Below are 26,493 nucleotides of genomic sequence, written 5' to 3' on the forward strand. Positions count from 1 at the left end.
TAAAATGTATATAATATTAAACACTTTCGTTGTAAATATGACTAAAAAAAATCGATTGCCAAAACCAGTGATGAATTTACGGGAACTTAGGAGCCAAATTTCCTTTGGCACAAAATGCACAATATCGTAAAGGGACAACTTTACTGTGCTTGATGAAAATATTTTCAAAGCGCACATATTGTAATTTTTCAATTTTTTATTTTTTTGTACGATGCGTTTTGTAATTTTACAATTTAATATGTATTAATAAATGTTTAAAAAACATAATATTATCAAATAAAATATAAAAAGTGAACGTTAAAAGTAATAAATGTTGAGGGGTTTGAGTTTTATAAACAAAACATTATGATATGACTCATTTTGGGGCGTTAAGATTTGCCAAATTACTCGGGGGTTATTTAAAGTAAAACTTTATGATTATGACTATGTTGTTAAAATATGTTATCGGAAAAGAGACACTACATTATTACTACAATGAATGTGTGCCCGAAGCCCTATGTTTCTAAACACGTATATTATGACTAAAACATATGCGATGGAACGGAGAATTGATATATTTACGTTAACAACAATATATTATATGTCTTATATTATTATAGATTTTGTCGTAATACTCTACAATATTAATGACGAGTTATCAACACGTGCGTTACCAATATAATAAACCTATTTTGAAAAAAAACCTAGATTCTGTTTCCATCGCCAAAACGAGACTATATTATTCGTTGTACAATTTTTTTAAATATTAGCGATGCACAACGATATAATATTTCGATATCGATATGACTAATTTATCAAAAGTGCATAGATATAAATTAGTTAGAATTTCTTTTTCTATTTATTTAAGTTTTGTTTAACAGTAAACCAATGTCGGTTATCGTCAAAGAACGATAAACGCATTATGACTACATAATATTTTAATAAGTAGTACTTATTATGAGTTTGGTCGATAAGGCTCCCGTAATGAACGTATATAATCGTTGTTAGGCCTTTATAATTATTCTCGCCTTTTCCGTTGTCTACATCGTGTTTTTACCCGTACTTAAAAGTTATAAGCAACATAGTTCCTTTTTTTTTATGAAGGCAATAAGAAGCAATAATTATACAAAACATTGAGGAATATCTATGTTAGATGAAATGTAAATAATGTACCTATAATTTAATATTCATTATTTTTATTTTTTTGCTTATTATATTAATATATACATATTTTTTTTATACGTGTAACGTGTATATGATTCTAAAAAGATCCATTAATTAATTTGTTAAGAAGCCAATATATTGCTTTTAATTAAATAAATTGTTTATTAAGTTTATAGTAACTTTTTTGATTTCATATCGATATAAATGAAACAAAACAAATATTTTGAACTAAATCATTGTACATCATTATTAAACGTTTTATAAAATTAAATTACTATTTTACCATGAAAAATTTTATAATTTTGTATTGTTATTCATATTATCATTCTTGATCGTTACTAAAAACTGCGTTCAGTATTTCAATGTTAACAAAATGTTTAATACATATATTGTATTATTATTATGTCATATTTACTAATTACGATTCACTCATGCGTAATATTATAAATTTATAAGAGATTATATTATTCTTTGATGTATTTCAATAAACCCAACTTGCCAGATAACTGAAAAATGAACCTACGACAGTGGTGTACCTAAAATCGTCTATTCATAACGCCGTGTTAGTATAACATTTAATTCTAAATAATTAGTTCATAAAGTGAGTCTATACTCTATACTAAAATTAAAAATACATAGTTCATATATTAATTATATATTAGCAAAAATACAGAAAAACTTATTATTTTAGCAAAACTTCAGGCTTATAAGACTTAGTTTTCGACATTGACTATTGATATAAAATTAGAGGAATACTTTTGTATTTTTATTTTATTTTTTTACTTGAAAGTTACTTTCATTTAATCTTCGAGTAACGTGTAAACGAGTAACTTATCTAACATCGGTAACGACGTATTTGTTATTTTCGTTAGTATTATACTCAAGTCAACGAAAATGAGTTACTTCATTAGGTTCCCGTGACATTTGTCAAAATATTTGTTATGTGACTAGCGACGTAGTAAGTCTTTGAAGTTGCCATTGCCTCAATCGGATGTATGTCGTACGCACATAAATGAGCCGTGCCTGCCGAATCCGCTTTTTGAATACCTAGGTATGCGTAGTTATTATGCGTACATTTATAGAAATAACACGAAACACCGCGTAAACGGTGACAATCAACGGTACCCGTCGTAGGCGATATAACGCTCAAACGATTTTGATACACGAATCGGAAACGGAACACGTCCCATTGGCGAAGGGAGATCGGTGAAATTTACGATGCTTCGTGACTTCACCGCAATCGCAGCCCTTCCGGCTCGTAAGTACGTCGTCGGCGGCGAATGCGTTTCGAATACATTTACCTGCACTGCAGCTGAAGGTTTTGTTTATTTTACCGATATACACCAGTACTGTACACAGTGGGGAGGCGGTAACGGAAAAGTTCGTCATACAGAGGTCTGTTGAAGAAAGACCAGAGTTGGTAATTTTAGTGTATAACAACAATTTGTAATTTTCGGCGAATTTTACCTGATATAAAAAGTTAAAAGGTTCGAAAGTTAATGAAAACAATAAAACTGGCTTAAGTTAGCGAAGGAAAGTCAACGTTAACAAATTAAACAATACGTTAATAGTTAACAAACAAAATATTTAACTCTAAAAGTTAAAGCGAGAGTTAAATGTTAATGCAGAAAAATATATTAAATTGATAATTGTATACAATATGTATTTATTTATTTATTAAAAATAATAATTTTTATTAATTATTAAATTAAGGAATACAAATTAAACTTGTATATTTATATTTAAAATTATTATACTTGAAAATTATTTAAGATGACGATTAGTAAAATTTTTAAAAATACATAATTTTAATTTGGAAAACTACGTAGTTTTGCTGATGTAGGTAAAATTTTGCACTTCCTCAATCTATAATACATAATTTATGGTGTTTTTGGGTATATGTTTATAAATAACATAACTATTTTATTCGGTTAATATTAAAATTAACATTTTTTTAAGGATAATTTTAGGGAAATCTAAGCTGGTTATACTCAGTTAGATTACTTTATAATGACTATGTTGTTGATAATTTAAAGTCTATTTATACTGGTGTAATTTTGCTTAATTATTTTTTTATAATTATTAAATAAAACTAGTTTAAACATTGAATTACATTTTTGAACTTAAGGTATGAATTAAATATTGGAATTTAATTTGAAAATGTTGCAAATTTTCATGAAGTTAATTAACGTTTAAAGATTTATATAATATATATAAAAAAAAATGGCAATGACGTATTTTCGATATTTTTTAAATTTATAAAAATTGTAAAATTTTACCCAAAAACAAAACTTTTATCGCATTTTCATGTAAATACATAATAATAATAAAAGAATATACAAAAACGTTTGAAAATTAATTCATTTCTAGTAAGTGTTAATATGAATATTTTATGTAAATTTCAAGTTTACAAAATTGGTTTAGTCGAAAATTGCTTTTACTTAAAAATTCTAATTTTTCAATATATTTTTATTTGTTCTCCCTTTCATTTTAAAAATTACTAGGTACTTTTATTATAATTTTGACCCTCCAAAATAACAACTACGTCCGATGCTTTACCAGAAACCCCAAATTTGAAAATTGAAACAATTAATAAAAATTGTTTTCTTATAAAAAATTATAAAAAAAAAACATAATTAAAAAAATTAATATATTAATTTCTTCCTTAAAAATTTAAAATAACAAAATTTAATGAATTATTTTGAGTATTGAGAAAACACAAGTGGTTTTAATGAAAGCTAAATCTGTTTTCATTTAATTTATTTGATCATTGTTGGTACATAATAAGTAATATTAGGTTCTCTGATAAAAATAAAGTATCTTTAATTCAATGCATTTGTATATTAAAGTTTTTTTTTTGTTCTCTGGCTAAATACTTTTATTCACAGTCTTTGTTTCGGCATTAGATAGAACTTGTTTTGATGTGGGTACCGAATAATTCTTAAAATGTATCGATATTTATCACTATTTGAATATCGTTAGCTATCTCTGATAACGGCATTAAAATAAGTATATACAAAATTTAAGTATATAATTAAATTTTTTTCATCTATAATTAATATTTGTTTTATTAATACGTCTCCCAAATAGATATGTTTCACCGTTCTTTAAGTTATTGTTTTTTTCTTAATAATAGATAATATACAAATTAAAATAGTTTCCCGTTTATAATACAACATCATCATCCTATATTATATATATATATATATATGTACAATATACATTTTATATTAGTATGTTATACATAAATTATTATTTTATTACATAAAATAAGTTAGATATGATGAATAGATTATTGAAATGTAGTGTGCATAAAAAAAGTTATGGTAGTTCCGTTCAAAATGTATTATACATTAATCAATAATATAACATGTAATCACAAAATTCACTTTGCTTATTAATAAAAAAAAAAAGAGTAGTATGACCATTGTCTGACCCCAAATCTACCACTAGATTATACAACGTCTATAATATAATGTGTACACAATAGTATTATATTTTAATAAATTCTGGTGTATGATAAAATTATATCTCCGTTAATAATTTTATAAACATCACACATTGATAGCTATTACTATAATACCGTGTGTTTAGGCACTAAAAATAATTAAATTACTTCGGAACGTGTAATTTTATGAGGTATATAAAACCAATTACATTATAGTAATCCGTTTTGAATAAACCCTGAATAGATGCAGTTATAAGTGATTCCCCAATGATTATTAAAAAAAGATTACATTTTGAAATGTAACGAAAAATCGAACAGAACAAACTAAGGATAAAAGAAACGCCGTGTCGCATTATTTGATTGTTTTATTATCACAACATTTATGTTTGAAATTGTGTTTTAATATTTTATGGGCATTGTGAATAAAAAACAGGACTGATGATCGAAACAGTCGTGCCAATTTCGAGTAATAAAATTAAATCTTATGAGTAAATTAAGCAAACATTTTTAATTATTATTGTACATCATTTGAAAAACAATAATCGATACGTTAACAATAAATCAAAAAAATTGAGTATATTTATCAAAAACTTGTATTTTGATAAATACTTAAAGGATAAAAAAACTTAAAGGTAATAAATTAATCATTTATCATTAGTAATATAGCATATGAAATATGTTTATGAAAACAAAAACTGTGAACAGTGGTATAATATTTTCAAAAAATCTAAAATGAGATAAATGTGTAAGATCGTAAAATGCATTTCAAATCAAAACATTTTATGGTTTAATATTGATTAAGATATTATATTTTAAGATTTTCACATATTTGAATGTTAAAATTAAAATAAACGTAAATAGCATGACACCTTGTAGACAAAAATGTAGGTTTTTATTTTTCGTAGGATAAGAAATAATAATATTTTAATATGTATTGTGTCGTTTTACTTTTTTTCGCGTGTTTTCAGAATTTATTCTATGATATAAAAACTGGTATTATTACATTTAAATTTGAGAATTGAAAAGATTGGACATTTGAATTACATGTAAATGTAAAAAACATGGGAAGTTTGTGTGTTTCTCCCTATAAAAGAAAAAAAATATGTATATAAAATTCATTATTTTATAACTATTTTACCAGCCATTGAAATACAGAAGCATTTTTTGACAACTCGATTTAGCTTTGTTAACTGTTTTGTTTTCTAGTTATTCCATGATATAATTTTCTACATAAATATGAAATACAAAATTGTTTTATCGAGGAAGATTGTTTTTTTTTTTTGTTATAAAAACATACCTATTTCCAACTGATGTATATAACAATAAGTCAAGAGATAAAAGTATTGTTCCCGTATTAATCATTTTAAGTGACAACATAATAGAGGTGACAGTTTTATTAATATCGTTTTTATTGGAAAAATGAACGCATATTAATGGAATAGTAATATTATAACCTGGTATAATTTGCATACAATAAAATTTATTAGAAATTAAAAGGAAAAATTACAAAATTTAGTTTTAATCAGCTGACTAAAAAAATCTTTTTATACAAATAATACATTTTTGGCCGCACTACTTTGGTGCAGTGTGCAGAACACTAATATTACCTATTAATTAATTAGATTTCCACAAATACATTAGAATAGCAAATCTTCTCGAGAATATTATGAGTAGTGAAATATAACTAGTAGATAAAGAAATTTATTTTTACTTTTTAAAAAAATATTTTACACAGCGTTATACTGTTTACACGTGGTAAATGACCTAAAAACTAAAAATATTTCAACCTTTTCAAGTTTAATACGATACCTATATACAATAATATTATTACTATATATATTATGTACGCGTAAAGGGCTTACGAAGACCAAAAAGTTTTTTTAAAATACAGTTCAATACAAATAGTTGTAATTATATAAACAACTTTTTAGTATTCTTTCAATAACAGTAGATACTTAAATAATGTTTATATTAGCATTTTATTTTCAATTAACATTTTTTAAGTTATAAGTAACTATTTACCTATTTGTTAATATTACTTTTATCGTTACACCATAGCCGATATAATGTGTAGCTATTAGTTTTAATTTTTACTGTTTTTCACAATATATTCTGGTGACTGAAAAATGTTCGCTATATATATATATATATATATATATATATAAATATACGAAGTTCATAATATAATTTGTCCAAGATATTCAAAGGGTACTAACAAATGAATGTTATAATATACGATCGATATACCTATACATTGAAATGATTATGTTAACATTAAATTCAAAACGTTGCACAATACGAATTTTATCTAACATTGAATAATTTAGGACTACTATAATGGATTATAGCACGCAAAATAGTACACTTTTGAGAGGCGTTTACAGTGAATTATAATACTAAATTATTAAATCTACGACGTTGTAATGACGATTTATTTTCGTTTATTTCGGAAGCTATGATAAAATGGTAAAACTGATGATAAAAATAAATCGTCAGTAGACTTCAAAATCCATACTTACTAACATATTTGTTATTTGTCAAAAGCATTGACCGGCAAAAAGGTCACATAAAACCTATAATCCAATAAGTCTACTCCAAACTAACTCCCAACTCTTAAAAAGAATTTACCAATAATGGAATAAAACCGTTTTTAAGAATTATCCTACCTCATCAATTTGGACTCTCTAAATCATCCTATTCAACAAGTTATCAACTACCTACAACAGATATACGAAATTATAGTTAACTTATTAACAAAACAATGATAATATTGTTCAACCTGACATAGAACAACGAAAAAGTGTGGTAGGTACCAAAGTCTTCTACACAAACTTCTATATTTACCATTATAACTCTACAATGTACTATCATCATTTTTCACACTTTTTCAAGTAAAAATAGTGACATAATTTATACTCCTTATAAAAACAGGATTTTCTATCCCAAATGTTACACTTTGGACCTATCCTGTTTAACATATTTCATCATGTTATCCTACTAACTAGAAATGTATGCAATATGCGTACGATACCACTGTCGTAACGCAACATATAAATCTAAAATATTCAATAAGTAACCTAAAAAAGTCTCTAGATCCAATAACAGAATGGTTCATAAAATTGAAATTAAATTCACTTTAAGCTCTACTAAACGTGAAGCAAACATATTTACCTGAGGTGAAACACAACTCAAATAACAATTCATAATCAAGCACAAATTTGAATTATGTATCAAGATAAATCAATTAAATACTTTAGTATCTTCCTTGGTAAAAAATGTTAACCGGGAAATACGTATAAATAAAAATAAGTCAGTCACAGGGTCAATTAGGAATAGTTTATAGATATGAATATACACTGTAAGCCCCTAATAGACTACAGCTTAAAAAAATTTAAAAAAATACAAATTACAAATTAAATTTTCACGACTAATAAAAAACAAATAAATTTAAAAAAAATAATAAAATTAAAAGGATTACTCATATTTATGTCAACAATGAACTGTTCATGCATCTCAAATAGAATATCATTATATTTAATATCATTAAACAAAACAAAATAAATTTCTCAGAATATCTCAAAAATATACAATGATTAATTTTAAGTGTTTAACCAGCTATTATTCACAATGAAACAGAAATACCATTCTTGAAGATTCGAATCAAAGACCATATAAGAAATAAAAGATAAATAGCTGATTGAAACAACGCCTTACTCAGAACTCGAGATGTCAGATTTCATTTTTATCATCAACATCAACTTCATTTTGTAAAATTTTGTTCATTTACATAATATCTAATTATAGTTATCATGCTGTTTGATATATTATTATTTTTCTTTTTTGTATATAAATACTTAATTAATTAATTTAAAATATATTTTAAAATAATTAAAACATAATATCTTTGATTAATTATAATTAAATAAAAAACAAAAATTGACATTTAGTTCGATTCATAAAATTAAGAGCTGTAGCTAAAATTATTTGTCACAAATGTATATTAACTGGATTAAATTGACAGAATAGTCTCTATAAATCAAATTAAAAAAATATCGATGGTAGTCATAAACATTCGAAAATTACCGTTTTTTTTTTTTAATGCTTGTTGTTAAATTTATGCTATTATATATCAGTGATATATAAATTATTTTATTGCGAACGAATTAAATTTCAGGACCATGTGAAATTGAACTAATAGTATTTAACGGTGCTTACGTTTACGATGTAGCCATCAACCGGCTGTCGTGTTTCCACATTAGCGCCTAATGGTTATACGTACTCTATATTATTTTATTATGCATATTTAATAATAATAAAAAGCTACATATTATTGGTAATTAATGTGCATTATATCAGAGAGTGTAATTTTACGCCATTATCACGGTTAGCACTGCGTAATTATTGTTATGATTTCATAATTATTAATGGACATAACATGAATTTATCGGTGCATGTTAAACGCGCGGGTGTGTGCATGAAAAATATTGCGGCAAACTTACATTATCTTGGAGAACGGAAGACCGGATATCCGTAGCATCGTTTTTGAGATAACCTCCAGTGGTAAGTTTCTGAGACGCTTTTCCCATTATGATCATATTCTCAAATGACATGCTGTGTAGTTGCAATTTGCATGTAGTCTGAAAACATATATTATTACCCTATTAACAACAAGGTGTAATATAATAATAATGTTAATACCACACAAGTTACAACTTTAAAGTTTGTAACACATTATAATATTGTCGTTATGTGATATTATCATTATGGTCGTATGTATGCCATTATATTAATATTATTATCACAAACAGCCTTTGTGCAGCCGCCGAGAAATCGTAAACGCTAAAATAAATTAATAGTATAAAACCAAACGATTGTAAATTGCTTTATAAACACTTTAGCAAAGGACTCAAACTTTTTAATTAAATACGGAAGAATAATTTAAATGACGTCAAAATTATCGATTTTTTTTTCTTCTTTACTTTATTAAAATATAATCCCTAGTGGATATTAATTAAGTGGTGTATAATAGTGTGGCTATACTCGATCCAGCGCAGATACAAACTGATCGCATAAATACTTCGTGAACAAATATTATTCAAATGAACATAGTATAAAAATATAAAATCTATCGCTTGTACATCAAAGAATATTTTAAACTCAAATTATACAAATAATTAACCAATAATGATCTACATCTACTCACCTTATTCGAATTTTAATTACAAAAAAAGTAAATAAATTACAATAATTTAATTGAAAAGTACAAAAATACTTTCATTGGACATTCTATCAGCCCTTATATATATATTATATAGTCATATCATAATACTTGAACCGACATTACTATTATTATACCCTTCAACCGTGTTTCTAGAAAAAAATATAATATAAATAATCGGATCTGTATAAATCTATCGTTGTTGTACTATATAGATATTTATATAGATATTTTAAACATTTAAACTAAAAAAAGTCATGTCTGTACAAACAATTGTCCATCATCGCTACTGTTCGGAAATATTATATTTTTGAATTAACTAAGACGACCGGTAGAAAGAACAGAAAACACGTAACAATAATAATAATAATAATAATAATATAATATTGAATGCGATCATGTTTGACTTGAACTGTATGTCGGAATCAATAATGTATACGCTACGTAAATTAAATTATTTAGGTACGTTTTGTTTTGTTGTTTCATCGGAGTATAGTAAAAACAATCACATTAATTCAATTTAAAAGAGTGTTTCGGTTTGGCGGTAAATACCATTCTGCGTGGACTGAGGTTGGTCATATTTATTCTTCGGTTTACACCTAATTTAATCACTTTAACTACACGCTGAATGTCATAGTCAAACTGTTAAATCCAACAATCGAGTTTGGCAATTTACCCAACGTAATCAGTTACATTTCAAGCGGAACGTCGCGCGTAAAATATATCGGTTATTGTGGTGTTGGATTCGAGAATAATCTTACGGAACGCACACTCGTTTTGGCGTTAAGAGAAAAAACAAATTTCATCAAACTTAGTTAATTAAAATGTTTGTGAATGTGAATTGTTGGATTTATAACACGTCTACTGTCTCGTTATACTGAACGCGTGGCAATTAATATATATATATAGCTTTGTTATGTTCGTTTAATTAAATTATATGTGGGTAGTGTATGGTTTAATTGATAGAATATATTATGGTCGTATAAAACACAACTCGTCAGAAAATTAACGGTATAAGGAGAGTAAATTAAAAATAGCGTGAACGACATTGAAATATTTATGAGTAATTAAAATTGTGACGCTATTACACGCATACTAGACAGCTAGTGTTTAGAAACCTAAATCCTTTTTTTTTTGTTTTTTTTACTCGAAATTTTCCGACATTTTAATCTCCAAATACACTCATTTTCACGATTCCTTCGGTTTAATTTGTTATCTGCTCGAAATGTTTCGCAAACAGAAATCGATATTTGGCTTTTGTTTTCTTTCAACGTAATGAAGAGAAGAAGCAGTAGGATATCAATTTAATCTCTTTCGGTTACATTCCTCTCGGGAAACGGGACTGTTTGTGTATATTGGAGTTCAGGCTCAGCGCTGCAATTTACCATAATAAACACGCCTACCCAATATGGCAATATGTTTCACAAAAAAATATTTATATACGACAATCATAACGCATTACATTATTGTCAAGATATAATCTAATAATACTTTATTCTATATATATATATCAAGGGTGATTCTTTTATCATCAAACACTCATTATTTTGTCAAGTATTGACTTTTTCTCATTTTTTTTCTTCAAAATATTTTGTTTTATGTTTTTATCAAATTATGACATTTTTATTTTTTTTTCACCTTGTTATTAATAGTGAAACCACTTTTGATTTTCAAATATCAACCTATATATGTACTAAATTAATAGGGCTATTTTTTAATGAATTTTAACGTTTAAATTATTATTTTTCGTTACATTTTTAGAGAGAAATAGCTTTTCAAAGTTGGGTGATTTTCTGTTTTTATAATACTTCTTATTATTTCATATAATCATATAAAATAAACTCGTTATCGACTATTGACTCAGTGATGCATTGTATCTGTAGTTACCAACGCCTCACGGCCGTAATAACCTGTATGAAAAACATCTAAAATCCTTAAACCACTCAGCTATGAGCAGTTATAGCTCACTAACAGTAAAAACAAAAATAATAATTTTAACGTTAAAAGGAAATAGTAAGGCTATTTTGTGACATTTTAAATAGGTATATGTTTTCACTAGAAAATCAAAAGTTGATAGCGATTTCACTATTAAATATAAAGGTGAAAAAAATAAAAATGCTATATAGTTTTAAAAAAGCACGAAACTAAAAATTTTGAAAAAAAATTGATAAAGTCAAGACTTTTTGAAATAACGAGTGTTTTGTGATACAAGAATCATCCTGCATTTATATTATATGTATATATACATAATATTATATGAAACACAATAGAGCTTATCCTCCAAGAATCAATATCCTCATAAGGTATTATATCATTCGTTGGACTAGAAAATTAATATAACATACGATAATATATATAATATTATTTATTGGTACATAACTAACTTTAAGCAATTATAATTTTGTCCTACTCTTATTTATTCTCGTGGTATTTTTTTCTCCCATTACCCGAATTTCGTCTAACTAATTATTTTTAAATATGATTAAGACCATATAATTTTATTTTTGTTCGAAACTCGAAATAAAAAAATTAAATTACCGTTTTTGTGATTTTCGTGAATATAAGATTGAAAATTCATAAAACTAATTTTGTTAGAACATTTCTTTGAGTTTCATTTCATTTAATACAATTAAGTTGTGGATATATTATAATATATTTATTTATATATATATATCAGTACGTATGTTTAATGAGTGAGTGGTTACGCATGATAATTATGTAGGTACATTGCAATATGGAAAACTTTATATTCAAGATTCATACACAACTTTGACTTATGTAACTCTACCTATCGTACAATTATTCCATTCCTTATCGCTATTGATCACGGTAAATATACAATATACATATTATTATAACGATATTATACTGCATAGTAATTATTAATTATTATTACATCTTACACTATAATACACACATAATATAGCATGCAATGTTGATCTTCAGGCTATATTTGTTGTACTAAAGATAGTAATAACAACAACAACATAATAATATATTACATGTTATATATTGCGATACTCACGTTAAACACCATGTGCTCTTGTATGAACTTTTGTATAGTGTAAACGATATCTTTTATCTCAAAGTTCATAATATCCAAACTTTTCAACAGCTGTTCGTCTTTTTCACTGTACCCCAAGAATAGAAACACGCCCGGTACAAGCGTATACGAACCTGTTTCGAAAAATCAAACGTATTTCATTATTAAAATATTGTAAATTTCACTAGATACAAAAATGTATAAATTATTTATTTATTTTTAGAGAGCTCTCAAAGAAGGTAACCCATTCTAAAGAAAACAACATTATTTTATTCAATAATAAAAATTATACTGTACTATGTATTTTAATAATTGAAGAACTAGTTCGTAGAAAAATTCTATAGAATATATTTTATTGTATGGCTGGATTATTAAAATATTTTTTTATTCCCTACGATCATAAACCTATTGAAATATTTATTGTGTTTACTTGAGTTAAAGTATTAGATTTTATTTTCTTAGATGTTTCAATTCACGATTTTTAATATACAAAAAGTCAAAGTTATATTATTTTTTTGATTTTGTCAAAAATTATATACTTATATATACCTATAATATTTATTAGTCGTAGCGAGTTGCAATACTATAGCTGTAATTTCAGAACCTTTACAATAGTTTTCCCTTTGTTATCAACGAGTCATGTGAGACGTTTGAAAAAAAAAGATGGTTTCTGAAGAATTATGTATAGCATATTATTAAAAAAAGAACAGAATAACATTGTTAAAAAAAAAAACTTAGAAAATAATGGATATTCTATAACAGTTAAACAGTTATGACCAATGGTATTTGAAAAATATTCACAGTCAACGGTTACTTCGCATGATTACTAAATAATATTATGGCCATCAAATTCTATCCCACACCTACTTATCACACAAAGTAACGTTTAGATTAATCTCGGCAGGGAAGCAAATGATTTTGATGTGGGTACATAGATTTTCTGTTTTATTTTTTTTAGGTCAAAACGATAATAATCAAATGTTGTCATAATATCATACCCATTTTCGGTCGCATGCAAATAAATCGCCCAACGTAGCACACGCAACGACCGCGAAATGCGATATACGCTGGCGACTCATGATGGTAGTACGCTATTTCTGTTTCACAAGGTTCGACTTCCACGCAGATGGTCTGACAAGTCAAGCTTTCGCCGGTCTTGCAGTGGCACACCTCGGAGCACGAGTTGTCCTCCAAACTGTGTAGCTATAATAATAAAAAAAAAGAGTTCATGAGATTGTTGTTTATTATATTTTTAAGGTGTTTCCGGTATACTATACACAAGGTACAATAGCAATTTTATCAGTAAATCTATAGCATTTTGAAAAAAATCTTATTTTTTGGAATTAAGTGCATTAACGTGTACTAAAATATTTTACAATTCAAAACCAGTAAAATTTACTTATTTATTATTTAATAGTGATGCATTGGTAAATAAATGGTTTTGGACTTAAATTATTAATTGTAGTGTTAAATCCGATATGTTCGATTTACATAATCAAATAAATAAGTGACAACTAAAAAGAAATATATCATATTTATAGTGTCGAACATACAATAAAAACACGAGCACAAAAAAGTTCTAAGTGAAAAATATAAATTCACAACCAAAATGTTTTTTTATATTTCTGTTATTAGAACTTTTTGTTTCTTAGCAGACATTTTTTACTTAATCATTTTTTTACGTTAAGTTTTGATTAGTTCAGCCTTAAATCCTAAATTGTCAGACTATACGTAGAAAAACTTTGGTAATTTTTAAGTATGACAATCATTAATTATGAAAGAAGATATCGCAGTTTAAAGTTTAAAATTAATCTCATGAACAATTCGCTATTTTAAGAACTTTTATTTCTGAGCACATGAATCATAACGAAATACAATGTTTAGCACAATGAAGTTAAGTAACAGTTAAGTTGCAGTGACATATCATTTTTTTTTATATACCAATTAAAATTTTATTTCAATATCTTTTTTATTAGGTATTTGTATTTTGAGTATATTATATTATTACTTTTTTTTTTTTTAAATAATCATCATAGCTTAGTTATTCCTGCATGTGCGCTACTAACACAATATTAATGATACTTACCCTGATTACGTCACCTTCAGACATGAATTGTTTGTTGTAGTGTGGCGATCTCTGCAAACTGCAACCTCCTATATTAACCAATTTTGGTATTTTATTAGAAAAACGGACGATTAAAGTAGTAACATACAAATAATTATGTCGCTATATGTTTTAAATAAATGATATAGATTGATTTATTTTTGGTGCATTAATGTTTATAGTTAAAAACAGGAAAAAGTACAAAAATCTATAATTCTATTCAAAAAAATAAAGTTACAATCAAAGTTCAGTGTCCCGTAGAAAATCAACACAATTTTTTAATTTTAGAAAACAGTAATGCGATGCACTGTGTATGATATAATTTGTATAGAAATCTATAATGATTAAAAAATGTAGGTAAGCACAAGTGTATAATGTAAACGGTTTAAAGTTATCATAATTGGGCACGAAAATATTGATTAGAACAAAAGTTAGTAGTAGTAATTAGTTAACTTAATTTTTCATTTCTAATTATGCAAATGCAATGTTCGATATATATTTCAATTGATATGTTAAACATAAAAATAGGCGACTTTTAAGTTATAATAAAATAAATTGGGTTGGACGAACTGTCTTTCCGGGTTTTGTGGTTTAATTTCCATAATTATTATTTGGTAAGTAAAATTTAACACGAAACCACTTGAACACTACTGCAGAGTGAACAATTATTAACTCACGCAAAGGAATTTGAGAGGCGAGAGACAGGGTAGTAGATGCAGTCGTTGAAACTGTGCTGATGGATGTTGTCACGGCGGTGGTTGCCACCGAAGTCGTAGTAGCTTTGGACGTGGTGACCGCAGTGGTCGTGGTATCAGACCGAAATTTTTTCCCAGCTATCAGTACTCTGACCGTGGTCGTAGTTTGCACTTCCATTGCTTCGGTCGACGGCACTGCCGACGACAGAGGTCTGACCGCAATCGCAGTAGTCTGGTCGTAATGATCGACCGGCACTGCGGTGGTTGTGTAAAAGTGACGCGATAACAGTCTCACTGAATCCTTTATCTTGGTCATATGGAAATCCCTCTGCGCTTCAACTGTAAAACGGCAATCCAAAAACGATTAAAATTTATATAATATTGTTAGGTACCGTAAAATTTTCCGACGTCATAAAATATGGTTTGCATTCTATGCAATGCATTCACAGCAAGAAATAATAATGGTTTTACATTGATATTTTTAATATTTAATAAATGACCTTGGCTACAGTTTTAAGATCATCTGAGCTGGAAAGTAAAAGACATTACATCAACGATTCGCTTCTAACTTTAATAAGATAAAAAAAATATCGAAATCACCAGATCGATATTTTTCTGTATAAAACCTATAGAATATAATGTATAATATATTATAATATTATATTATACACTGACAACGTTTCAGGGCTACCATTATAGCGCATACATCATATAAGTCCGTAACCGTTTATTCATTTTTTTCTAACATTTGGAGATAAAAACACACTTAAGTACATATAATAAAAATGACCAATGAATATATGGAAATATATTACTGCTACAGGAAATAAGGCTCTAAAACCGCATTTTGTCGGATGTACGTACATTTTTCGGACGTTCCAACAAAAAGTATGATATACTCACATAATATGCACATGCATATTATTATATTTTACGTATAACTACGTTTTAGTATTAAATATTGTTGAAAAAAATTCACACGATGGAATACGAATATGCCTAATCATATTATGTCTGTGGAACTATTTTTGTTTCGATAATACAAAAGAACTCTCCTTGAGCTAGTGAGGTAACTACACAAATTGCACTCACAAAAATTGTTTCCCTTTCAGAAAAAAATGTATTTTTTTTATTTAATATAAAACAAGCATTACAATTTTAAAAATACACAATGGAAGCTCGTTTATATAGTATTAGTTGTTGTTAAGATGTTATGTTTTATGAGAAAAAAAAATATTTTTGTTCTGAAAATAAAATTATAGGTATTAAAAATATTAATAATAGGTATTATACAAGTAATATTAACTCCTACTTCCTAGTATAACAACTAAGGTATAGGTTACTTAATTTGCAGCATCAAATTTATTACAATGGTAAACGGATGGTTACACCGAAAATAATTAACTAAGATTTTAAATGTCGTTATTGTATAGAAACTTAAAATAGTAAAAGTATAGCTATAAGTTGAATTTAACCATTTTGATTGATTTTGGGATTTAAAGGAGATTATAACGTGCAAAAAACTAATATCTTGTGATTTTATTTCGTTCTTTAGTATTATTTTTTTATGGATATCCAAAACCAATATATGCACATAAACATAAATAACAATAATTAATAACTATAATCGGCTATCTAAATAATACCGAATGTTTATGGAATAATGGAATTAATTTATTTTATTTATTTTTTTTATCATTTTGTAATAATAAAAAAATCTAAATTTGAAATTAATTTTGTTCATTACAGCTATATTATTTTTATTTAATAATTATATAATACAATATACTAATTAAGTGTTGGATGGTTTATTTTTTATTATTTTAAAATTTATATTAGTTTTTAGAAAGACTATCTCAATTGTTGGAGAATATGTACAATAATAAAACCACATTTTCGGCGTCAGAAATTTTATTATGGCGATACTTTCACAGTGGTAGTGATAATATTATGCACATTGCATACACAATATACCACCCACCACAGCGAGACATACATATATTACGCCACTGTACATGTGTGTTTTTATCTTGAATCATTTGGAACGATAAATTTCTATTTTCGTTCGTATTATTTTCGAGTATGAATTATGTACGTACGGATTACACCATTACAGCTTTATACGTTTTGATACGCAATGCCTTTTTCCGTGTTAGCATGTATTGCATGGATAATATTATAACTATATGATCATGAAATTTAATATTTCAGTTTAAAATGTTTTATTTTTACATTTTTTTACATGGTTATTATTTTATACTTAGTTATTTTTTATTGTATATTCATAGAAGAAAAGTCTAAATATTAACACAGAAACAATTGAACAGTGTAGCGTAGACCTATTTGCTGGAAAGCAGACGATTACATTTAACGTCAAAGATTTCAATGTTTGTTTTATTATAATTGTTATGTGAGTAATACACAGGAAAGTGAATAAAATTATGTGTTGATGTTTTTGAAAAAAGCCTAGTAAACAATATTATGTTTTTTTAATCGGTTAAAGGGTAAAAATATAGGGTAGCATCTATCTTAAACATTTTATTTATTAACATGGCACAACATAAAACAATAAAAAAATATTACGTTTATAATATAAGATAAACTGCTAAACGATCGCTTTAATAATGATAATAATAACATGAGTACGGATATAATATAAGACAAATATCTAGTATCAAAGTACCTATCATGCATACAAAATTAACACTATCCACTTATTGACTTATGTTTATACAATAATATATTGCCATTATTAATTAAACATTGAAACACTTTAAAAAATCTTAAAAAAAAGTAAATTCACTATAACTATATAACTTAACTTCTCTAATATTAATTAGATGATCATTTTAATAACTATTGATAATTTTTGTTTTACAGCTTTATATTTTATATTATTTAACTACGCGATTGTATACTTAATATTACAATTATAATATATACTAAAAACTAAAATTATCAATAGTTATATATTATATATTAAATTTTATTAACAATAATAAGTTTAAATTACAATTTATACTACTCATATGTAAGTCATTTCAATTTGTATTTGCACGGAATAATAATTTTTAAAAAGTAATATCGGATAATTCTGTTTGTATGATTATTTATTCATATAAAATGTAAAATCTGCGCTTGGCACGATAACATTTTAAATATAAAACTTATATGAGGTACATACCACAATTTTTTTTTATTATTATTGACCATAATAATTGACATTGATTACAATAATAGCCGTAATATGTACAATTATTAATACATTGTTTAGTATATAAAAAAATTATACATTTAAAGTCACGATAATCTTATATTATAAAACAAAAAAATAATTAATTCACTTGACGAGTTCTAGGTTTTGTCAAAGTGATGTGTCCAAGATTTTTGGGATATCATAAGTGAGGTTATAAAGGTCATCGGTGCATTAGCGGAATTATTTAATAATATGTTTGACTTTGAGTTATTGTATTTCACGTGTATTACATATTGGTTCGAATTTTTTTCAATTAGGCGTCCATAATTGTACTATAATGACATAATGAGGCTTGTATGATCATAGAACAATATTTAAATTACACTTATTCAGCTTATCTGCAGGTTTTTGTTTATATGTTATCTGAAATGTAAACAAGCTTTCGAGGAATATGGAAACGAGACCGCACACTAAGATTATATGCATGATTACACAAGTTAGAGAAATGTTAACTGCTGTGGTGTTAAAAGCCACAATCGCCGACACAGTTCCTTAGAATAGTTTGATTAAAATGAAATATGATTATTATTGGTTTTTATTTTCTATTTTAATCAGTATTTTCCGTCCAATAAAAGTACTTTTGTTTCAATAAGTTTTGAATTATGTTTTTGCCAGTGAGTTTCTTACTAATTCTTTCGTGTTATTAAAATCAATCAATCAATTAATAAAAAAAAATAATAGAGGGAATGTATTTCTTTTTTAATTAAAACTATGATAATATATTCCTTTGAAATAGCTTGATACGTTTTTTTTTGTGTATACTGGTTCATTGCGTACTTTGTTCAGTATTTTTTCGAGTTATTTACATTTATTTTACTTCGGCTGGATTATCTTCAATTACATATCAAACTTCACAAATTTGGTTTCAGTCGAACTTTGTTCGAACTTTATTCATTTTCATATGGTAGCATGGCATGTAATAATTGACAAATTAAATCCACAATGCCAACCTCCCACAACAATGTTATTAGTTTGTAGCAGTTCTATAATCACATCTTCATAGTACATACTAATATCCAATGGAAAAATTGGGTTTCTTCTATTTCTTCGGATTTAATAGAACGACCAATCAAAGTATCTATATGACTTATTGTATAAATATGGGTTATATAATTTGATTGAAAAAGAGTTTCAGTCAAATTAGTTTCTCGATGTTATCATATTATGTAGGGCTTGATTTTGGATAATTATTTTAAATCTAATATCTTGTTTTTAATTTCATTAAATATATTTTACGAGTATTATATAACATTATCGTTTATTAGTCCCAATTAGTCTAGTGACCATTTTTAAACGCATTGAATATTCTTTATAGAAATTATAAAATGTGCATAATAGCTACGGTGTATTACACTGCTCAGTTAAATCAAACATTAGAATTGTAATCACTTAGATTTTATATTAATGTTATTTTAATTTACTTAAATAGATTACAGCAAGCAGCTTAATTGCTAGAATTATTGACAAACTATGCATAACAATAACAGTCTACATAAATGCGTATAGATGTATCATGATGTGGACCTAATATACAACATTTGAAGGTACGACATAAAATTGTATTGACGTTGCCTATGTTGATTACATACGACCAATCTATTGGTATCTTCGACACGATTTGCGAACTGGAAAATCAAAAATCCTACGTAACCTAAAAATCTTGATAGGTTAATTAAAAATAATAATAATAATATTAAGTAAACTAAGAAGAAATCGTTTGTAAATGCCTTTGAAAACGAATAGTATATCATTCAATGAATGTATAAATATAGAAATTGTAACAGCTAGATAACGTCGAAAATTGTATAATATAATACCTGATATAACTAATTTAACAATACGGATAATAACAGTACATTATAAATAATATTTAATTATCTATGATGATATCAAAATATAGTAATTTTTTTTGTTAACATATATATGAAAATTTCATATCAGTTTTCTCATTTATATTAATATTATTAAAAAAATATATAACATTCTCATCACAAAACTAATACAAAACAACTTTAAAAAAAATAAACTGTTTGAATATATAATATACTGTTTAATTATTATTATTGATATAATTATATTCATAAGTATAGTTTTAATAACTATCACTTAGGAAATCTTATTGCGAAGCCTTTTCTGTATGAATACTAATTCCACGTACTTACAACAACGATTATATTATATAACACTAAATTGGTTATACATATTCTAATGATAAATTAACCTCATAACCTATATAAACAATAACACGTAATTTCGAAAATGATTATCTTATTTATATTATATAATTAATAGCAATATCGGTAACAATTCAAAGATAAATTAAACTAATTAATATAGAAGTTTATTTATATATGGACAAGTAGTATAGGTATGTGGTAAAATATGTTATAAAATAATATTTGTATTCGCATTCCTCAGCAATTAGTAGTATAAAATTAGGATTTGTAAACATTACAAACTTTTTTAATAAAAAGCCTACTAAAATCACATTTTACGTATGCATACAATTGTTATGTTATGGTGAATTTTGTATCAAATGTCGTTTTAATTGTATATCGGTTTGAGAGTTAACACTGTCTGTTTTTTTTTTAAATTTTTATTAATGTATAAAATGTTTTACAAAAGCTGATTTTGATTTGTTAGTTATAAAAATGTTATAACCTAACACGGTAAATCGAACTTTGTTGTACATTCCGCTTGACTGTATTTATTTAAAAGTTAGACAATTAATAATTTAAATGTATGTTTTACATTCACTGATATTGAATACAGTGTTAGTATATTTTGGTTTAAGCGTAGCTTGACTTTAATACAAATGCATTTAAGTGTAATTTGCGTGTGCACAAGTTAGGGCTTGGAGGACATGGTATTCTCAAGTTGTTGACTGTCTCCTACCATCGCATGGACGATTGTTTAATAGATGTATGCGCTAGTCACAGGCATAGCACCAGACTAGGTTACTAGACCGGTGCCTTATTTGAGTTATGACAGTTTTTACAGTTGGGATTTCTTCTTTCAACAGGTTTAGTTATTTTTCCAATTATCTCACATTGGCCATACAGTCACCATGTGTCAGTTGATATTGGATCCTCTACCTTGAAGGCCGTTGGGTTCGATGGGTCCAAGACGTAAACCAGTATTTCCAAAATGGAACTCTCGTCTTTCGTGACACTGATTTAGTATTAAATATAACCTTTTATGCTTGTTCTTTTTTTTTTTTGTAAAATATGATATTATATCTCTATTACATAACATGAAGTAGGTAGATTGTTAGATCAAAAGTTTACATCAAATATTTATTGCAGATATTTGATCTGATATGAGTGTTACATCAACTGCATAATGAAAGTAAGAAATAGTCACTTCACCATCGTAGTCGATACTACAAAGATATTTTTATATATCACAACGCCACAAGCACCAATAATTCTGTAACAATGCCCTACAACTATTATAGATATGGTTTCAGAGGTAAAAAATAATAATCAATCGGTCAACAAGATTACAATGATATAATATGAAATTGTTAGTTTAAATATAAAATGTATAATATATTATCGGATTTTTGAAGTACGTAATAAAATTAAGCTTTTACATTATTAGTAATAGCCATTGGTCGTATATATTAGTGTTTCTGAACATTAAACAATGAAATTATGATCGCACGGCGTTCTAGATAGGCATTTTAGCTACACCGCAGTCGTAATAATTTCATTTCCTGGTATAATAATAATAATTATATTATATTATATAATATTATACGTGCGTATACGTACCCACACACGAGTTGAACCAAAACACCCGTTGCCATCCCATACAATCGTAGAACTTAGAAGGAGACGTGTCCTTACACGCGCAATTCGTCCTCAACATCGTTCCTAGGATACCGAGAATGGACTCACGACACGTTGACGGTGGTCCAGCACACCGGCTTGTTGTTTGGTCCACTGAACACGTTTGTTCGAAGGCTTCGAGTCGAGACCTACATGGAAAAACATCGGTTAAATACATATTTATATACATTTATGTGTGTCTACTATCTACTAAAAAAAACATTGAAGAATATTTATAATACCAACTACACTGTCGATTATATTTATTACATTACATTTTTAAAATGGTTACTTAATATTAATATCTTAATACTAAGACGTATACTACAATGATTTACTTTTCAAATAGAAAATATGATTTATGGTTGTTAAGATAGTATTTTTTGTTTATTAGTTATAAGACATAGCTTATAATATGTTTCACCCATATTTTGTCATAAATTTATATTCTAGAGTAACTTAATAATTAAGTAATCATACCATGAATGTTTAAAATACAGTAGATTTTCATTATGTCGAATCTCAAGGGGAACAGGAAAAAATTCAAAATATCGAAAACTTCGAGATATTGAGTTTTATTAAAATTCTTAAGAAAATTTTTAAATTTTTAAAAATTTGATGAATAATTTGAATATTTAAAGTACTAACATACATATCAATAAACTACAGTAATGAATAAATTATTATTTTTAAAAACAAATCTGTCATTAAAGTTTGTTTAATATTACTTTTATTTTTCTAAAAATTAATTGTAAATATATTTAATTTATGATTATTTCTCATTTCTTTAGATTGGATATGAATGACTACAAATATTGACTATAAACGCGTGAAATCAAAATCATTATACTGAATGTAGTGTTTAATTTTTTTGTTCTTATTATAATAAAAATATTATTTGTGTATTTGAGATAACGAAAAATTCGAGATAGCGGCATTCGACATTATAAGAATCTACTGTTTAACAATACTTACATATGAATTTGATATGTGTAATTATTAGGTTTATTTTGTTTCGAATAATAATCATTTATTTCATATTTGTCTAATAAAAATCCAAGACATTTTATTTATAATTTATTTTTCTTTCTTTATAAACAATCACTTTATTGTATTACAAAAATTTATTTTACGGTGTATATTATACATTGTATAATATATTTTTTGTAACCAGCAGCAAGCAAATTATTTTGAAACTATAATAACTTATAAAATGTATAAAATTAAACTCATTTTAGATTTTGAGCATAAAGATAAAATTGAGTATAGGTACAGTAATGGATGTTTATGTTTATGTCTTACATAACCTATTAAAAAAAAATGATTGCTTTAAACTAAATATTTGAAAATAGCTTTTCGTAGACAATTATATATAATTGGTAGTTAGAGTAATAGTGTGTTAGAAAGCTAAAAATAGTTCTTACTTTTCTTGATAATTGGAAATAATCTAGTACAAATAACAGAAAAACAGTAATGATTACGCAATACCAATTTTTAACAAAATCGATTTTGTTATTATATCATGATTAAATGTTTATATTAATGTTTTCTAGATGTGGTATAGTTTAAAAATATTCTTTTTTTATGTAGCGGTTTTGAGAAATTTGATATTTTGAATTTATTCTACGAATGCTGATAAACATTTTTTCTTGGTATAAAAGCTTGAATATTTATTACAAGATTAAAAAGTTTTAAAATTCATAGGTACGATTTTTTTAAATGTATGAAGTTAAAATTAATATAAAATTTAATGAAATATAAATATTTAGATACAAGTCGAAAAATGACAAATTTTAAACTATAAATTCTATTAAAATTGAATAGAAATTTCTTGATAATTTGGTCAGGATTTTTAAAAAGCCGTATAATAATATAACGCATACGTTCAATAAAGTTTTTGTATAGAAATTTAAAATGTAGATAAAATTAAATTTTTAACGAAAAATAACTATTACTTACAGTTAAAAAAAAATCATTTGTAAACATTTAAAATACTTTTCGCCATTTCGAATATTATTATTAACTGTACACAACGGTATTTCTATAGTATTCAAAATTCAAATTGATTTCAAACAACGTAATTTATGCATTTGGTGAATCAAATAAAAAAGTGAAATTGGCGAACTTACTTGATGTATAGCAAACAATCGGAATGAACGATATTATTTAAACTTGGAAGAAATCAAATTGGAGTTATTTCAGTTCTAAATCAGTGTTTTAAAAAATGCGCAATGAAAATTTGAACTTTTTTTATTGAAACCATAAAATTATTATAAAATATTTGGTATTCTAAAATGGATATGCCTTAAAAATAAAATATTATTTAAAAAAAAAATGTTTCTAAATATTAAAATAAATATTACTCAAAAAATGAAGTATTTATATTTTATTATTTTAGTCTAAATAGTTCGTCTGTTTTTCCCGGACCTAAAAGTACTTGTGATTGAGAGGTACGCTATGTTTTATAAATGTTTGTTGATTATATGACGTAACTTTTTGTTGTTAATAATAATAAAGGAATAGGAAATTATGTTTGGGACTACTGACTGATACTTTAAAAAAACAATGTAATCGTGGAAGGTAATTTGAGTAGAACATTCGTAATATACAATACGGTCGTGATATTATGCGCACGGCTTTATTATTTTTATACATTATTATTGTATTAAAATACTCCAGGGTTAGTATTGTACTAGGTAAACTGGGTATAATACGTTTGAACGTGAAACCACCAATTCCTTATGCATCCAAATCATTACATAGCTAACCTAGGGACCTATAGAAATTTTGAATAAAAATGAGTGAAGGTACGTTTCCCCCCACCCCTTTGAAGGGTATCAAAATAATTATAAATGTATTGTTGTAGTTTTTAAATAAAGTTTTTTTTATACTAGGTACATATAATATACATGTTACTAAAAATTAAGAGGAATAATAGTAAATAATAAATATTAATTGATTATTTAATATTTCTGCCATTAATTATTGTTATGTACAAAATATTAATTAAGTACATTTTTTGATAAATTATGCCTTATTTGCAATTTGTTTAACGCTAATATTCAGATTAGTCACTCAGAATGTACAAAAATTAAATAAATAATATGAAGTTTTTAAAAATAGTATTTTTGGATTTGCCTTTATAAGAAATTATAAGTATTAGTAGTGTTTAACATTTCGTGAATTATTTAAATATATAAATATATAATTAATATATATATTGTTTTTTTTTTTTTTTTAATTAGCTTAATTTTTTCTTAGTTTTGTCATTAGTAATTTCTCAACAATAAACAATCTGTATCAATTATATTAGACACAATAAGAAAATGTAATAAAAGTTAATAGGTCATGTGGTTTTTTTTAAAGAATTCACCCATTGATAACACTTTCTATTAGCTTGATAGTTAATTTAATTTAAGAGATCACGACACCACTTACGCTTCAAACGTCTTGGAGGGATTGCTCTTTTAATATTATAAAACATTTTGATATTGACAAAAAAAACATACAATATTGCTTAAAATGTTAAATGACGCAATATTATATAAAAATACAGAATAATAATTGTATTACAATACCTAAAATTACAATAAGTTTATCATTAAAATATATAATACTATTTGGCACTAAATGCATTTAAAACATCAATATGTGTGTTAAAAAAATTCAATATTCCATGGCCTTGTGAAATATTTCATCATTTAATGAAATATTATTTCAGAATTCAAACAGTTCAAACCCTAGGTATAGTTA

At 25.8% G+C, this 26,493-nt stretch overlaps 1 protein-coding gene across 2 annotated transcripts in view; it reads right to left on the reverse strand.

Annotated features, from left to right (window-relative positions):
• The window catches only part of LOC132927398 (uncharacterized), a 199,823-nt gene that overhangs the window by 18,023 nt on the left and 155,307 nt on the right, over positions 1-26,493 (reverse strand). For both annotated transcript variants that reach the window (XM_060991918.1, XM_060991919.1), the window contains exons 8-13: positions 22,684-22,889; positions 15,634-15,990; positions 14,939-15,006; positions 13,851-14,055; positions 12,835-12,986; positions 9,091-9,228 (exon numbers count right to left, since the gene is read on the reverse strand). In XM_060991918.1, the coding sequence (XP_060847901.1) occupies positions 9,091-9,228; positions 12,835-12,986; positions 13,851-14,055; positions 14,939-15,006; positions 15,634-15,990; positions 22,684-22,889 (1,126 nt within the window). The remainder of the gene's footprint in view (positions 1-9,090; positions 9,229-12,834; positions 12,987-13,850; positions 14,056-14,938; positions 15,007-15,633; positions 15,991-22,683; positions 22,890-26,493) is intronic.

Source organism: Rhopalosiphum padi, chromosome 3 (genome assembly GCF_020882245.1).
Source record: "Rhopalosiphum padi isolate XX-2018 chromosome 3, ASM2088224v1, whole genome shotgun sequence".
Lineage (NCBI taxonomy): Eukaryota > Metazoa > Arthropoda > Insecta > Hemiptera > Aphididae > Rhopalosiphum > Rhopalosiphum padi.